At 37.7% G+C, this 17,228-nt stretch overlaps 2 protein-coding genes across 6 annotated transcripts in view; one reads left to right on the forward strand and one right to left on the reverse strand.

The window, feature by feature from the left end:
- Positions 1 to 14,214, reverse strand: CEP44 (centrosomal protein 44). 3 transcript variants are annotated; one of them, XM_080590498.1, is made up of 12 exons: positions 14,100 to 14,173; positions 13,235 to 13,299; positions 12,036 to 12,185; positions 11,247 to 11,394; positions 10,150 to 10,296; positions 8,771 to 8,878; positions 6,949 to 7,107; positions 6,370 to 6,579; positions 3,390 to 3,459; positions 1,327 to 1,454; positions 1,028 to 1,065; positions 1 to 203 (listed from the first exon to the last, which is right to left on the reverse strand). In XM_080590498.1, exons 3-12 carry the CDS (start codon positions 12,122 to 12,124, stop codon positions 146 to 148), a joined length of 1,155 nt encoding a protein of 384 aa, XP_080446624.1. In that variant the 5' UTR covers positions 12,125 to 12,185; positions 13,235 to 13,299; positions 14,100 to 14,173; the 3' UTR covers positions 1 to 145. The 3 variants fall into 3 exon arrangements, with proteins under 3 accessions (XP_080446624.1, XP_080446625.1, XP_080446626.1); XM_080590499.1 differs by lacking the exon at positions 14,100 to 14,173 and adding an exon at positions 13,872 to 14,062; XM_080590500.1 differs by lacking the exon at positions 13,235 to 13,299 and having other exon boundaries at positions 14,100 to 14,214.
- FBXO8 (F-box protein 8) overlaps positions 14,127 to 17,228 on the forward strand; it is a 19,882-nt gene continuing 16,780 nt past the window's right edge. Inside the window, exon 1 of one of the 3 annotated variants that reach the window (XM_080590503.1) lies at positions 14,127 to 14,357. The gene's annotated coding sequence lies outside the window, so the exon portion shown is untranslated. Of the gene's footprint in view, positions 14,358 to 14,469; positions 14,715 to 14,750; positions 15,314 to 17,228 lie in introns of those variants that run through there. The other 2 variants (XM_080590501.1, XM_080590502.1) reach the window with 2 other exon arrangements.

The following is a 17,228-nucleotide window of genomic DNA, read 5'->3' on the forward strand; positions in this document are numbered from 1 at the left end:
TGCATTAGAAGATATTTATTCAAAGGAGTATAAGCACCAGTGATCATTACAAATTCAATATATTAAAAATTTAATGCTGTACAAACATACATATTAGTTTTGATATCCGTAAGTCTACAGAGACCAGGTCTGAAGACCTGTTCTTTCAAGTTTTCTCAGAGGTGTTTCTTGAGGTTTTCAACAATTCTGAGGTTTCTTCTATTCTGAAAATTAAAAAAAAATTGTTTATATACTCATGCATACTTATTAAAATACAGTAAAAGGCAAATCAATTATTTCTTACTTTCCAATGAATCCAAAATACCAATAAGCAGCATTAAACTAAGAGGGCTGTCATCCCCTTTTCTTCTGTAATTGGTTTGCAGACTAAAATGCCTACCAAATATCAATAAAACCTAAGTATACACAGAAAGAAGTAGCCCACTCAAAATTAGAGGAAGTTAAATCACAAAAAAAAAAAAACTACAGTTTATTCAGGGCTGGCATTTGTATAATGTACAAATTTCTTGCTAAGAAAATCTTATACAGCAATTCCTCAAGTGTAATAAAAATATTTCTTACAAAAAAAATTTCTTTACCAATCTCAGCACTAGCATGAAACACACCTTAATACAGTTAATGCAATGCTTAGCCTAAAGTTGGTTTTACCTTATTTTTTCCTTAAATAATAATAAAGCAGAGTGGAAATGTCATAATTTTCAGGAATAAAAAGTTGCTCATTCCAGAAACTTCTATCAAAAGATACTAATATTCCTATTCCTTGTCAATCAAACTCTAAACACTCTTTAATCTCCAGTTAATACTATTAACAATGCTTTGTATTACTTTTTAGAAACCAAAACAGTGACTCATGCCAAAAATACAGAACTGTAAGTGGATTTATTATCCAGTGGAGTCATAAGGAAATGCCACACCTGATGTAGAGACCTTTGAGGTTTGGAACACATATGTACGTTCTCCATAAGCCTTAGTCCAGTACAACTCCCTCCTGGGAAATGAATTCCTGCCGCCCTTTCCTATTACTTACATTTTACTTATCCGTTCCATTCTTTGTCTTGTTGTCTCCTGCAATTTAAAAGCAACAAGTTTAGTGAACTCTTCAAAGCTAACATTCCTCAGATGGACTTTCAACCTGAAAAATTCATTGAGAAAATGTAACTTTAAGCACTGTTTACATATCGAAAGGATTTTTATGAGACAGACCTAGACATAGTTTTGCATAGTTTCCTTGTTTTTCACTAGTAGTATATACAACTAAAACGAATGCTTACTTGTTCTCTTGACCCCAGAAAGGAAATCAACTAAGCACTTGCCAGTTTTACTTACCTTTGAAATGTCTGTCAGACCATGAGAATTAATGGTCATGGCTTTGGGAGATGGGTCTGTGGATAATAGTGAACTGTATCCAGACGACTGATGAAGACTCTCTGGCATCTCCTCCTTCCTTTCTGTATCTATTGAGAAAGACTCATTTTTATGTCACCTTTGCCTTTTTGCTCCCTTACTGCAAGGTCAGCTATCAAATAGCTTGATTTACAGTATGTAATAACAGAAGAGAATGCATTGTTTAGAGAGGAAAAAAAGCTACTGGTGAGGGTCCAAACTAGTTTTTTTCATTTCTTAAGACAAGGGTAGGTAGAGTATATTATATATAATGCAAGACAAATTCCAAAAAGATCATTTAGGAAAGCTACCTTTTATCCTGACTACAGTAAAATCAGCAATTAAACTTTAATTACTGGATCAAATATTAAAGAGTAATTTCAGAATGTTCACAGTATTTGCACTGTGAATCACCTGTTCAAACGTGGTTTTTAATTTGTGCAAGGTAACCTGTCTTTTAAGCAGCAAAAATATAAAGTCATCACTTATTTAGCTAAAAATAAGTTTTTTGTCTCCCTAGCTCTGCTCCCACTGGACTAGTTTTAGGTCTGTTTCTGCTGAATGGATGCTGCATGCTATCTTTTACTTTGGGAAGGCTTTGATATTCTTCAATTCAGAATAGTGTTGTCAGGGAAAATAACATTTTAGTACTTAAAACAAGTGTTTGTGTCCTTATTTTTAATCATGCAATCATCTACAGATAAAAACTCTGGAACATGTTCAGCTACGCTATTCTGTACTTGAAACGTATTATTTTAATCAATTAAAATTAAAAAGTGTTCCTTCAATACAGTAGTGATTCATGAAGAGCACTACAAGCAAAAAATGCATTCTGAGTACTGCATATCCTCAATATAAGAGTTACGACTGGCTGCACAGCCTTTAAGCCTACAGTTTTCTGGATCATATTTTGGAAAATCCAGATGAATTCTCTAAGTCTGAAAACATAAAGGTTGCCTTTTAAAGACCATCAGCCTACTTGCTGACTATGAAGTCCTCAAGTGTCAATAATATATCATTGAACATACAAAAGCAAGTAAACAAGTGGCAAGGTTTTTTGCTTTTAAGTCTCTAAAAAGGTCTATAAAGAGGCCTTCCTAATTTCCATAGAACTGGATTATTCAGATTAACAGAAGTAGGTTCCTAGTTACCCTTCCAGTTTCTATCCAATATCCCAAAAGGGGACAAAAAGGCCTAATAAATGAGAATACGAAATGCAATACTCTCCTAACTAATGGTGATAGGGATAATAGCCGCCATAGAGGAGACAGACCAAATTAATGTGATGAAACATATAGGCTAAGAAGCTACCACTGAGAAAGAAATAAGAATTACTTAGGAACTAGAGAATATTTTTAGTTTTCTTCCCACTTAATGCTGTTTCATTGACTACTTGTGTCTTCCAAAATTCAGCTGGAGACTGGAAAAAGCTTCTGCTGTGGTCTTCAAGATAAGAAAGCTCAGTGAAAAAGCTAGTGAGGATAGCCATTGTTTCAAAAGGGATGAAACTATAGAGAACGTTCAGCACAGATTATGAACAAAAAACTTCAGTTTTCCCTTTATAAGTAAAGAAAACTTAAAATGTGCAATTATTTTAAATATAATAGACCTGTGGCAGCAAATTTATTTTGTACTTGAAAATTTTATTTTTTAAAACATTGTAACTGCTTTGAAGTGCATCCAACATTATTACTTTTCACAGCTTTAACTACAGCACCTTAAATTTGCATCTGAGACTTTTGGTAGAGTGTTACTTTCAGCTTAATTAATATGCCATGCATTTGCATTAACACATTTAAAACAATTAGAGTAAATACAGCTTCTAAAGAATAAATTACAAACATGAAATTGCTAGCAGATTCATTTCTGATCTGAAGCATGCATTTAAATTAAAAGGTCTCTAAATCACAATTGACTCTCTAGTTAAAAAACCACTGTTTTAGCCAAGGTCAGCAGAAGTGCTTAGCATATGACTTAATTAAAAAAAAAAAAACATTAATACTCACCAGGAGAAACTGGAATCGTATTAGAAGCACATTCTTGACTTACACTGCTGAACGCTGATGACAAGTCTCTCTGAAATACAAGTTTACTGCATTTTAGCCTTATATCCTGTTTTAAGATATCTTTTGACTGAACAAAGTTATACATAAGTACCAAATATGCATGCATTTGCTACACCAATCCAAGTATGTTAGCACTGCACAGATATTTTCACAGAACTGCTCTTCGGCTTAAAAAAAAAAATCTTAAATTTCACACTCACATTGTGTTTAAGAATCCCCTATTTTATGTAGGATTTATTAATATTGCTGTTGATAAACAGGTCAAAAGCAAGTCCAAATATAGTGCATATAACTCAGCAGAATGAACAGTTACACTGTACTTTGCCTGTGCTAACAATTACATCTTGATGGTGGCTGCTGTGAAGTTTAAAGTAAGCAAACCTTCCACTTACAGTTGATAATCAGAAATGCAGCTCCTCAGTCCTAGAAATTAGTGTAAAGATGAACTGAAATTCATTCCACCTAAATGGTTAGAACTCAAAAGTCTAGTTTAAGCTAGTTTTTCAGGCTTCTAAATGAGACCGTTTTTTCAAGAAAGGTTCTCAGTTTCACTCAATCTAGCTTAGAAAAGGTTGTTCATAAACAAGGAATCAAAACTGATGTTCTACTCACAACAAATGTGTGCAATTTCCTAATTTCAAAGTTTAAAAAAAACTCAAAAACAGACTTTTTTTTAAAACCAATAACTATTATTATAATTTCAAATCTCACCCTGCAGGAAAATATATCACTTTACATAATGGACTAACTATATCAGTTAACAGGGAATTATATCCAAGTAAATGAGGAAGAATTAGTAGGTGTTGTATGGGAAGAAGCTGAAGACAACTGCAATTATAAGTCATTAAAAGAAGGCAGAGGAAAAAAAAAAATTATCTACACTGACTGCTTCTGCCCAATTCCTTTCATTGAACAGGTTTGGCAGCTTTCAGATTTTCCCAGAGTTAAATGCACAGCTGCTGCTACTTTGGCAGCAGTGCAATACAAATCTTAGAGTGGTCCTGCTATGTTGGCTAGATGCCAGAAGTTGCCTGAAAAATGCAAGAGTAAGAAGAAAACCGTAGATACAGAAGCAATTCAGAATTACTAAGAACAACTTGGATGGAATTTCATAAAAACAAAGGAGAAGCAATTCTCTGACCCAAAGGGTTATTTCTTGGCAGTTTTCAAAAGTCTGTTGCAAAAAAAAAAAAAGTTACAGTTTAAGACTTTCTTTTTTAATGTAAAAAACTGCTTCTTTTGCTTTGAAAGAAATAACAATACCACACACAAACTAAACTCAAAATTATTTCTGCAGATAATTTCTTACAGTAACATCTAGTAGAGACATACAATTATCTTACTGGAAATTTTTGAGTGGTATTAGTATTAGTATATTTTCACAGCAAGTATTCCAGACATCTGAACTACTTCAATACATATGATACCAGAGTAATAATAAACCAAATTTACAGAAATGAAGGAAAAAGCCTAGTTTGAATCACAAGCCTTCCCATTCTGCTGTCAAAAGTAGCCGTTGAAACTGGCTACTTGAAACTGTTAAGCAAAAAAAAAGTAATTGATAATGTCAGTCATTATTGTCTGAACTACACCCTTCAGAAATATCCCAGCACTTAGTCTGAACACTTATCCATTTCACGACTTTGCGTAACTAGCACACTTTCAATGAACACAGGAAAAAAATATATTAAAATGTCTTGTATACAAGTATTAGCAACATTTTCATATTGCAGGGCCAGAAATACACTCTGAGGTCCTGATTACAAGTAAGTTCAACATTCTTATAACTACAGAAAAATGAAACACTGATAAACTATTTTTCATAAGTTTTCAACTTCTGAAAAGATTCTCCTGGTATCCTTTGGATACACATGCAAATACATTTTGAAATCAAGCATGCAATGACAAAATTGATGCTACAGGTCACTGCAGCTCAAAACACATGTACATGTATGAAATTATGTAACGTACATCTTTATACAAAGGCGTTTCAACCCCATGAGAAATAAGACCGTCTCAATGTAAGAAAACACCTGATTTGCTCTGACATATACGCCAAATACAGCCACATCACAGTTACAGTACCTTTTCACATTTAAAAATACAACGAGCATCACAGGTAAGGCTGAAGGAAAGGGGAGGGAAGAGCAAAAGGGAGAAATATCAGTCAGGTTATAAATTTAAAAGATAACCATAAAATAGTAGTAGGGCTAAAAAGGGAATTAACTTTTCCCACTAACTCTTTATTTTCTGTTGTACCACTTATTTTTGACAATTTTAGGTATATAGAACGAAGACAATCTTTCGGATGTATATGATTAGAGATCAGTCTGGAGAATTAAAAGATATGAATTCAGCTGAATCAGTGGAAAAAGTACTACCTCATAGATTACTGCAACAACAATTGCAGTCTGGTATGAGATAAAATTTGATAATATGGACCAAAAAAAGCAAGCTTAAATGTGTCCCTAACATAATGAAATCCTCCACTACAGAAACGGTAAGTTTTCAAAATATAGTATAATTACAAGTCTACAAAAGCTTCCTTCTAAAAGTTCAGTAACAAATAAAAACCACGCACGGTCATTACTCATGAAAATATGCTGAGCTATACCTTCTGTTCCTGAAAGGAAACCGTTTCCAATGGAGAGCTTTGCTTCAGAGCATGAGAAAGCAACAGAACTTCACAGTTAAAGAAAAAAAATATCACCAACTCCACAAATAGCACTTGTATTCAAGATCACCCCTTTAAAAATAGCAAAGGGCATACATCAGGAGGTGAGAAAAGCATAAACAGGCTGAGAGTGTTGTGTCTGGCAACACTTCTGTTATCTGGTAATGGCTACACAGTACTAAAAAAAATATTTTGATAGTTATATCTGCCTTTTTTTTTAGAGAAGAAAAATGGAAGTTGATATACCTTTCTGGACTGCACCAGCAATTCTGTTTCAAGGAGCAAAACTCGGCTCAACAAATTATTCCAGTCCTTCTCGTCTATAGTAATCTTTCCTTTCAGTCTCTCTTCTAAAGTATGTAGCCTATCTTCAATCCAACCTAGTTTATGAAGCTTTTCCTGGCAATCAGCGAGCTGGCTCCTTAGGAACTCAATCTGAGAATTATCTTCTATGACCTGAAAATATGGATAAGAACACATTCTCTAATTTTGACATAGATATAATTCATAGTTTGATCAAATAAGCTAAGTGGAATTTTCCTCATGTTCAATAACCACATTCTTCTACATTAGAAAGTAACCTTTTAGAATTGTCATTAACAGCATTCACAGAACTAAGCTTTTATAGAAATTTAACAGAATTGTCTCTTGTAAAGACAATAGAATTTGACTTTTTTATCCCTCCCCAATCATTTGTTATATATCTACTAGTTACATTTAAGAAGAATCCAGCTATCTTTTTAAAAACCTCCCCCTTTTAGGAAAGTCCTGTAAGAAATATTAAGAATAAGAATGCACGTGGACATCTTAAATAAAAATTCTTACTTGTTCACATTTAACTTCCACAACGTCGTCATCTATGCACAATTCTTCATTACCTCCCTCGTCTGGAAGGGGTGGTGGATGAAGCAGTGCTGAACAAAGGGATGCTGGATGAAGGTCATCACTAACTTCACTTCCAGAGTGCCGTTCTACTTGAGGTATCTTTTGAGCATGTCAAAAAAAAAAAAACAGAAAAAAAGAAAAAAACAGAAAAAAAATCTATCACTTAAACAGCCTTTAGCCTAGCTTTTTTTTTTTTTTTTTTTTTTTAAATCTAACAAACGTATCCCAGCTGGTTGCAAAACATAGAAAGCAATAGCAGTTTAATTTTTAAAAAGTAATCACATACACATGAAAGAATTGTAAAACAAATATTCACACAATTTACCATAGCTACTGAATACCTTGGTATTCCTTCAACAGTACTGAAATCATTAATGGCCTTTCTTATTGTATAAAAGGACATTAATGATGTCTAAGGTTATTAGATTTCAAAGTATGAAAGGAGGCATGAAACTCACAATACAAATACACAGTTTCAACATTAAAACTACCTCTATACCATTCAGAAAGAAAAAAAAATAACTAGGAAGCTTGGAAGTCTTTTCCTTGGCTACTGCCAAAGTAGCCCAATTAGCTACATATTCCACTTCCTTTGAATACTTTCCTCCAAGAGAGCAAAAGACAAATGTTGCCCTTCTTTCCAGCTGGAGCAAGTCTTATGATCTCTACCTGTCACAACACAAAATACTTTACCTAATATTAAGAATCCATAATTACTAGCTTTATGCAGTATCTAAACACTTGCAGATTACTACATGTTTTAGTGAAGCTAAAATTCTTCTCTTCAAGGGAATTCTTAATACACTTGCATACATACCCAGAGTAAGAAGTATTTTGAAACCTACACTGAAACCAGCATAATGTCAAGCCAAACACAATTCAATCTCCAAAAAGGATGTATATTGTTTTTCCCAATTGAATCTTCATTTTGATTACTGTTCCTCCTTTTTTGTATAATGCAACTAACAGACAACAGTACTTGATTGGTACTATCAAGACTGAAATCACCTACTCAGTAAAAGAGAAACAGTTTTCTCTGTAATAGCTTGTTGTGGTTTAATCCAACAGGCAGCTAAGCACCACAAAGCCATTCACTCCCTCCCTCCCAGTGGGATGGGGGAAAAGAATTGGAAGGTAAAACTCATGGGTTGGGATAAAGACCCATGAAGAGATAATAGATAATAAAAAGAGAGAAATAATAATCGTAATAAATAATTAAAACCAGTACAAAACAAGTGATGCACAATGCACCTGCTCACTGCTCGTCAACCAATTCTAGCCCCTTCCCAAGCAGCGGCAGCCCCCATCAGCCAACTTCCCCTGTATTAATCATTCAGCATAATGCCAGGAGGTATGGGACATCCCTTTGGCCACTTTGGGTCAGCTGCCCTGGCTGTGTCTCCTCCCAGTTCCTTGTGCACCCCCAGCCCCCTCACTGGCAGGGCAGCATGAGGAGCTGAAGAGTCCTTGGCTCTGTGCAAGCACTGCTCTGCAGCAACTAAAACACCAGTGTGTTATCAGCATTATTCTCATCCTAAATCCAAAACACAACATCATACCAGACACTGTGAAGAAAATTAACTCTATCTCAGCCAAAACCAGGACATAGCTACTATTTCAGTCACCCACATTTTGAAAAAGATACCTACTGTGATCAAACATTAGAACCTAAGTGAAAGCACATACTCTAGAAAGAGCCTGGGAGATTAGATTATAAATCAGATTAACATTTAGACATACAATGTGACAACTACATTCATACCTGTTTGGAATTTAGAGCACTGCCGTTGGGACCAGCAGGGACAGTACCACAATTTGACCATACTTCACACTTCAAAGGTCTAAGTTTCTTCCTTGTTTGGGATTTAACCTTCAAATTGAAAAGGGGGGTGGAGGGTGTGTCATTAACGGGCACAGCACACAAAGACATTTAAACCTCTGCAGTACAACACTGTCTAAATAAATTACATACTAAATTAACAGACAAAATGGATCTTAGAATGAATGCATAATACTTGTAACACCTATGCAAGGCTGCAACAAAGTTGGTCACAAACGTAAATGATGACTTGCAACAAAGTTCATAGAATCACAGAATGGTTTGGAATGGAAGGGACCTTAAATATCACGCAGTTCCACCCCCTGCAGGGGTGATATTCCTAAATATCACCCAGTTCCATCCCCTAGGCAGGGACACCTCCCACCAGACCAGGTTGCCCAATGCCCCATCCAATCTGACCTTGAACACTTCCAGGGATGGGGCACCCACAGCTTCTCTAGACAACCTGTTCCACTGCCTCACCACCCTCAGAGTAAATAATTTTATCCTAATATCTAATCTAAATCTACCCTCTTTCAGTTTAAAACCATTTCTCCTTGTCACACTACACTGTGTGAAAGAGTCCCTCTCCTCCTTTCTTGTAGGTCTCCTCCAGGTACTGGAAGGCCATTCTAAGGTCTCCCCAAAGCCTTCTCTTCTCCAGGCTGAAGAAGTTGAAAGACTTCAACTTCAGGAACAAAAAAAGTATGTAATTATGCCCCCAAAAGTGACAAATGAAATAAATACAAGTTCTGTTTCATATGATTTTATAACATCTTCAAACTCCTGTAAAATACGAAGACTGATTTTTTTTTTTAATCAAAATGTCTTTAAATACAGCATAGAATGATAAAATTACCTCAACAATGTCCATCAAATGCGATTAATAATCACATTTAAGATGTGTACCACCAAAACACAAACACAAGTTCATATTTAAATTAAATGTTACCAGAACTTCAACATAGCGGAGGATTTTGCTTTGTTTCTAAACTCTACCTGTAAAGTCTGAGTTACATAAACATTCACTATGTTGAGAAATACAGGAAATACACCACCTACTGTAAAGTTAAAATATTTGATTAATCTTTGTTTTAGTAATTCTATTTTTTTAATACTACAAAACATTGTCAGCTTCACATCTTTTGTATACCCAACAGCACTCTAAAAATCTTAGGTGGAACTTGATACTAATTTTCCCCCTACTTTGACTACCAGTAATGCTTCATCTTCAGATAAACTCATCTTCACCTTCTAATTGCAGCACCAAGGATATGTCAGAAGAAACATACCTCATAATAAAGTTATCATTTGATCAGTACCTTATTCAAGTTACTTAATTCCTTATGCTTTTTCACCACACAGTTGATAATGTCGCAAACAATCTGTATTTTTCGCTCTGCAAAGCCAAACTGAAGAAACTGCTGTTTTGTTAAAACCGGTTTATACTGAAATTGATCTCGAAGAAACTGCAACACAATAAAGTTTGCTTTCAAAATCACCATATAATTTATTGTAAAAATAGCATGCTCAGGTTCTTATCTTTCTTTCATTCTGCAATTCTGAACTAATCCTTTTTTCATTTGGTTGTTTCCATACTCTCAGCTGTTTCTTCTAGCTAAATTTTCAATATACCTCTTCCAGAAGTATTTTGTTCACATCACACTTGCAAAATTTATGTCAGTCTAAAACATGAAGTTATTATAGATGTTAATATTTAAAAAATTAAACAAAAACAACCTTTTCACAGTGAATGCACAGTAACAGCTTGCATTGATCTCAGCAAATAGAGTGAGAGGCCTAACTAAGGCTTACACAAAGACTTTGTAAAGGATTCTCTCCTATCCTCAGATGGAAAGCTAGTATGAATAAGCCATTACTAGTTAATACATCCAGACTCCATTTATAAAACATGTTTATGTCTATATTTAAGAATAGTGTAAAATTATTTTGATTCACCTTAAAGAATTTGATTCCAATTTATAAACTCTTAAGAACTAGACTTTTAATATTAATTTGGCCTATGTTTTAAAATAACTGTTTCTTTGTTGTGTCTTTATTACAATTACTGAAGTTTGCCTTTTTTTTTTTTTTGCTGGTTATGATTTCTTCTGAGGTCACTTCTCGCTATGTAACTTACTGTGCAACAAATGTTTCCGTATTCCTCACACCTAAAATAAGACTTAATTATGTTACTGCTTCTACGATTGCCCTAAAATTAGAATTTGGACAACAATATCCTTTCCTATTTTCAGGAAAATCTAAATAAAAACTTGCCCTAACCACTAGCTGTCTTAAATCTTAACCAAATTGCAGTTCCTATTCACAGCCAAAAACTTTTACTCTCACTAGATGTTTAGTTTTTATGAGCCCATGCACAAAATTGTGTCTCTTCTGCAAAGAATATGAAGACAGATACCTTATAAATAGCTTCAATGAAACGCAAGTCGCTCTTTGCTGTAAGCTCCACATCACACTTTACCAGAAGTTCTGCTATGTGAGTTGAGAAAGATGTAAAAGAATAGCTGATGATAGGTAAAAATGAAGTTGGATCACCCTTCACTAACCTGTTGAGATACAAAAGTATTTTACATATCAGGAGATAACAAAAGCCCTTAATTACATGATTACAAACATTTTACTCGAAAGGTGTTTTAATATTGCCAGCATGTGACACCCAAGTTCTACTGTTTCTCCTTAAGTTTTTCCTCTATCTATCTTGATTCATAGCAACTTACCAGGTATCTCATTCAGCAGTCCTTACTATTACCTGTAAAACTCCTGAAACAATGATTTTGTGTGACCTCTCATATCATTCTAACATTGGCAGGTCTAAAGCGCAAGAGCATTTCTATCTCAGCATTGAACACCTTGTTTGTGATTTTCACAGGATGAAAATTCCTGAGGAAAGTTTTGCTAGCAGTTACAAAGAAATAAGGAAGACGACAGATTAATCAAAGAAAATAAAAAAACACCAGAAGAAAGAGCAGCAAGACAGTGGCAGATGTTAGAATTATCTAAGGATTGCTTAGACTAGCAAAATTGCATTACCTCTTCTTAAAGTCCCTATTTATCAAACCTCAACTTTTCATAGACATACCCTTTGTGCTTACTCATCACTGGATGCAAAGCTAATACTTATACATATCTTGTTTACACATCTTGTTGTCATCATGTATTAGCATAGTTTATTCACACTGCTACTTACATTGTATAATCTACATCTCTTGGATAATTTAACAAGCGGAGTCCTTGCTCTATTTTTCTTAAACTTCCTTTTAGGTCTCCTGTTGCCATTATTCCAAATTCTATTCTTCTTTCAGATTATGAGATAGATGTGATATAGTACACTCTTCCCCTTAAAAACAACAAAAAAAGAAAAAAAACATTAAAATTACTAAATGCAATAGAATTCTCATTGAAATTTAACAGGTATCTGCTCATCTTTTCTATAGGCCACTATTTCCAAAGTGTTACAATACAGCACAGAGCTATGGCTCAATACTAATACCACTCATCTTCCTCATTCCTTCAGTATCAGGATCAAGTAGCAATGCCTAATCCCATCAACTATCAGACCTTTAAAGATAGAGATCTGAATGCATATTAAGAATTTAGGACTGGCTAAATCAACTAAAAAGGAGTGAACAAGTTTCTTTGCTGTTTCAAATCAGACAATACTTCTCTATTTAGATGATCCATTAAGAACACTTAAAATTGTTCACAGGGAAGTGTGGCAACAGGCTGCCCAGATACTTCAAGATAGGACTAAGCTAACTGGAACTATGAGCAAAAGGTCCAGTTCAACTTCTACGTTGTCACGCTCAAGCTGAGAACCTGCTTTTAATTTATTATGAGCTTTGCTTCACAGAAAAGACTCATCTAATGACACAGAACAAACTACAAAGAGGTGCCTCTCTCTGCAGAACTATCCTACAAGGAAATTGAGGACTGCAAGAAGAAAAAAAGACAACAAAATAGAATCAACAATGCAGGAGATCACCAACACCCAGAACAGCTTTTTCAAAGGGATAAAGTACAGAAAATTTATACTTTTAAAGCAAGCAGTACTGATTACTAAGTTCTCAGATGGAGGTAGGGGAGACTGAAAAAAAAAACCTGTCATGAGAGATCTAAAAAATTGGCAATGGAGAGTTGCTATTTATCCTTCAGGATAATTACCATTACCCTTCATATTTCCCCAAAAGCCTGCATAAAAGTAAAGATTTCAGCTGTAAAGCCTTAGAGCAGAAATTTATCATCTGTTTTTCTGCTAGAATCGGGCAGATGACTGCCTGGCGCTACCTTCATGGAATGTCTTTTCCCGCCAGAAAACCAGTACTTTGTGTTTTACCAGGCAAAGCAGTGAGGAGGTATTGCCAGACAGTACATGCATGAAGATATTACCTCAAGATACAGAATTCTGTGAGGTACTTTGTCTTGCTGACGGGTAGGATTCCGCCACTACAAACCTAAAGACCAAAATAGAATTATAGCATCATTAAGGTTGGAAAAGACCTTCAGGATCATCTGGTCCAACCATCCCCCTACTACCAATGTCACCCACTAAAACACATCCCTAAGCGCCAGGTCCAGCCTTCTCTTGAACCCCCCCAGGGATGGTGACTCCACCACCTCCCTGGGCAACCCATTCCAATTTCTGACTACTCTTTTCTGAGAAGAAATGTCTCCTAATTTCCAACCTAAACTTCCCCTGGTGCAATTTGAGGCCATTCCTTCTTAGTCCTATCACTAGTTATCTGTGAGAAGAGGCCGACCCCCAGCTCCCCACACCTTCCTTTCACGCAGTTGTAGAGAGCAACGAGGTCTCCCCTGAGCCTCCTCTTCTCCAGACTAAACAACCCCAGCTCCCTCTGCCACTCCTCAAACAGCCTAGGCATAGCATTGCCAGAAAGGAACTCAGCCGAGAGCTCCACCTTACAAATTCGTTACCTGATATTACAAAAAGCTGAAGCAAAAAGACACTTTAAAAGGAACTTTAAAAAAAAAAAAAAAAAAGTAAGAGCCTGCAGTCACAACGCACCGTTTATTTTTTTTTATTATTATTATTATTACTGTGCCTCATGGTGCTTAGCCCAGTAAGCCTGAAGAAGATGCCCCCCCGCGCGCTGTACCGTCCCCACAGCGCTGCCTTCCCGACGGGGCAGGGCCGGGACCCCCGCCCGGAGGCCAGGCCAGGCCCTGCCTCCCCGCCGTGCCCCCGGGTGTCCGCAGGGCGCCTCGCCCCGCCCGGCGCGGCCCCGGCACTCACCACCCGCCTCAGGCGCCCGCCGCAGCGCGGCCCAACGGCCGCTTCCGCTTCCAGCGCGTCCCTCCGCCGTGACGCCACTTCCAGCAACAACAGCCCCAGTCCGGCAGGAGACGCGGCGGCGGCCTCCCTGCGCGCCCGAGGGGCTGCCGGGCTCCCCCCGCCTCCTCCCTCCGCCCAGCCCCGCTCTGCCCGGCGCGGCTCCCGCCCCGGCTGGCAGCGGGCTCGTCGCGGCGGCGGTCGGGAGCCGAGCCCGCACAGGTAAGGGGGCCCCGGCGGGCTGCCCTCAGCGGGGCAGCCGGCGGCAGACGGGCGGGCGGCGCGACCAATCGGAAGCGGCGGATGAACGGGAAGGGCCAATGAGGGCGCGGGGGCGTCGCCTCCCCAGGAGTAGAGGGGACCGGGGGGGCCCCGGGGTGCCCAAGGGGCTGGCACAGGGCTCCCTGCCGGGGGGCTTTGATGGCTGCTACGCGGATCTCGCCGGAGATCTGTGCCCGGCCGCTGCGTTGGGCTTTACCCGGCCGGGTGGCAGCTACCGAGCCCCTCTGGTTTAACCTGGGCTGCGCTCAGCTCTTAGTGCCCTGTCTTCAGGTCTCCAAGAAGGCTTTGGTGAGCTAGGTAAGGGAGTGAGGCGAGTGAGACGCCGTTCGGTGGTGCCCTGGACACCGAAATCGGGCTTGGCAGACGTGGGGCAGGCGCAGCCAGGGAGGTCAGCGCCTTATAAATAAGCTTCATGTTGTTTTCCCTGCCTAGTTCGTGCGATCAAGCCATTAAAAGGTTTCCATTATTAGATAAAGTTATGTAAGTTGGAGGGTTGGAGCCCACATTTGAGCGACTTACTGAACCTGGAGGTTGAAAATGGACGTTCAAAATAATTGAAAAATATACTTCTGGGCACCATTACTCAAAGGGCCACGTAATAGCAGTGAGTCGACTCGTCGTGTGTTACGAGTGAGTTCTCACAGCGTTTATCCTGGATTACTGCAAAGCCAAAAGCAATTGCGTGATGGGGGAAAGGGGACACGATCCAGCAGACGGCATGGCAGCTGCTGGGTTACACACACGTTAAAGCCCGTGAATTTCCAGCAGCCGTTTCTGAGTGGTTTGGGTTGTGTCTCTCTTCCCGTCATCCCTGAAACTTCTTCAGTTGGTACTTAACATAGAGCATCAATCAAAAGTCAGTTTACAATATTTCTGCAGTGGTATCATCTGCCTGAGTACGTGAGTATGTTATAAGAGCTCTAGTTTCTTGACAGTTTTGTTTGTTTGTTTTTGTCTCAGAGCCACTTTTTAGTGTTAAATAATTTAGAAGTGGTTGTGTTGTAAGTGATGTGTCACACTTAGCGTTGCGTAGGGTGATAAACCAGCAACAAGTGTTAGTGCTCGTGTTAGTTCGGTATTGCTCAACAGAGCGTATTCTGTGAACAGGAACTGCTAGCTGGGTATTGCAGTAAAGACAGTAAGCTAGCAACTAAAATTTGGGTATTTGATTTAGGGCTAGGTAGAAAATCTTGATCCCCTGCAACCATGACTGAGTTCTTTACAGGTGCTGCGTACAAAACAGAAAGATAATCTGATCTTGAAGAGGTTTGAAAGCAGTTACAAAATTGCTAGATCCTTACCAAGCACCCTAAAGGTTGCTTGATAACTCACAGGGCACAGCCTTTCTACAGTCTGTTTCAGATACTGCTGTTGTTCTTTCTGTCTTGTCTTTTTGGTATATTACGGTTATGGAATTTGTCACAGTATGATCCCTAATGTACCTCTGAGCCTTAAAAATTTCTTGTTGCTACTTTTTTTTTTGCCTTTTTATTTAAATTATGGCTAAATCATTAGTACTTTTGAAAGACTTTTTTTATCGGTTTGCAGTTAACAAACATATATAGAAATGTAGCTTTGTTATAATGATGGAAACTGACGTCAGAGTAGATGTCAAAAATACTAGCAAAATGCATTCCTTAATTTGACTTACAAAAAACTACCTTAATGAGAAGATCTAGCAGAACTTTCCTTTCTCCTTACTTGACATACACAGTTCACATACGTTTTATTATTTCTTATTATGTAAAATTTCATGTTTCATATTTCAGTACTGTTGTATTTTTTCTTGCTGATTTTCTTGCTCATATACAGTGCCTAGCGAAATGGGAACGTCATCTTAATTGAATCCTCTAGTTCAGTGATAGTAACCCTTTTTGAAAGGCTGTATTTGCTCAGAAATTTTCTTTATCTGCACTTTTCATCCCCCAGGAAAGTATCCTCCTAGCTCTTGGCTGTTGTGTGGCCTACCCAAACAAACTGGTTTTGAGCTTCGTTCTTTACTGCACAAATATACTCTGCCTGCTCTTTGCAGCAATAGAAGCAGCAGCTGGAGTTGGGAGTGGCAGGAGACTTGATGGGTTTATGCTTGTAGTCCCAAATACCAATTCTGGCACACCTATCTTTGATTCATTTAATAGCTCTTGATTTTATTGCAACTGCACTGGTGATCCTCCTGTGGGATTAACATTCCTTCTCCTTAGAGAGATTTAGCTGTTCAAAGACATAAAAAGGTGGCACTGAGCAACTGCAACTCTGGGAATATCGCTTTAAGAAAAAAAAAAGCTGCTACCTCTTATTTTAATCTAGCTGGGCAATTAAAGATATAGGCAGAGTCCTTTCTCTTGTAGATGTGTTTAATTTACAGCTAGATTTTGCAAACATCAGCATGAATTACTAAGGCCTCTCCATTGCTTATGCTTTTTTTTCTGTATTTTCTGTAATTTCTCCATTTTTATCACTCACCTTATCTGTGGCCTGTTTCTTTCTGCGTATGTAGAACAGTTTCCATCCATTTCCAACTTCTAACAGTTTTAAAGCCCCATTTTTAATTCCCTCTGCTAGTAGAATATAGATAACTTTAAAGCATGTGAGATGCTATCAGACCATATGGGTTTCTTTCTCGAAAGTCAGCATCAGGATCCTGCAGATTCCTAGTATGATTACTTGGAGTGGTCTGTCATTATAGCAAAACCCAGAACATTAGATATATCACCATATACGCACTACTTGTGATGGGATTCAAACATTCCAATAACGAATTAGTGTGATATATTATACTTTAATTTTCCCTCTTAGTAAATGCAGGTTATT

This window comes from Anser brachyrhynchus (genome assembly GCF_964034855.1).
Source record: "Anser brachyrhynchus genome assembly, chromosome: 4".
NCBI classification, from domain to species: domain Eukaryota; kingdom Metazoa; phylum Chordata; class Aves; order Anseriformes; family Anatidae; genus Anser; species Anser brachyrhynchus.

Coding starts and splice junctions, on each gene's coding strand:
- CEP44 (XM_080590500.1), bottom strand. CDS start 12,124: ATGGCAACAGGAGACCTAAAAGGAAGTTTAAGAAAAATAGAGCAAGGA. Junction 6,580..6,948: donor TGGAAGTTAAATGTGAACAA/GTAAGAATTTTT, acceptor CCATATTTTCAG/GTCATAGAAGATAATTCTCA. Junction 204..1,027: donor ATGGAACGGATAAGTAAAAT/GTAAGTAATAGG, acceptor TTTAATTTTCAG/AATAGAAGAAACCTCAGAAT.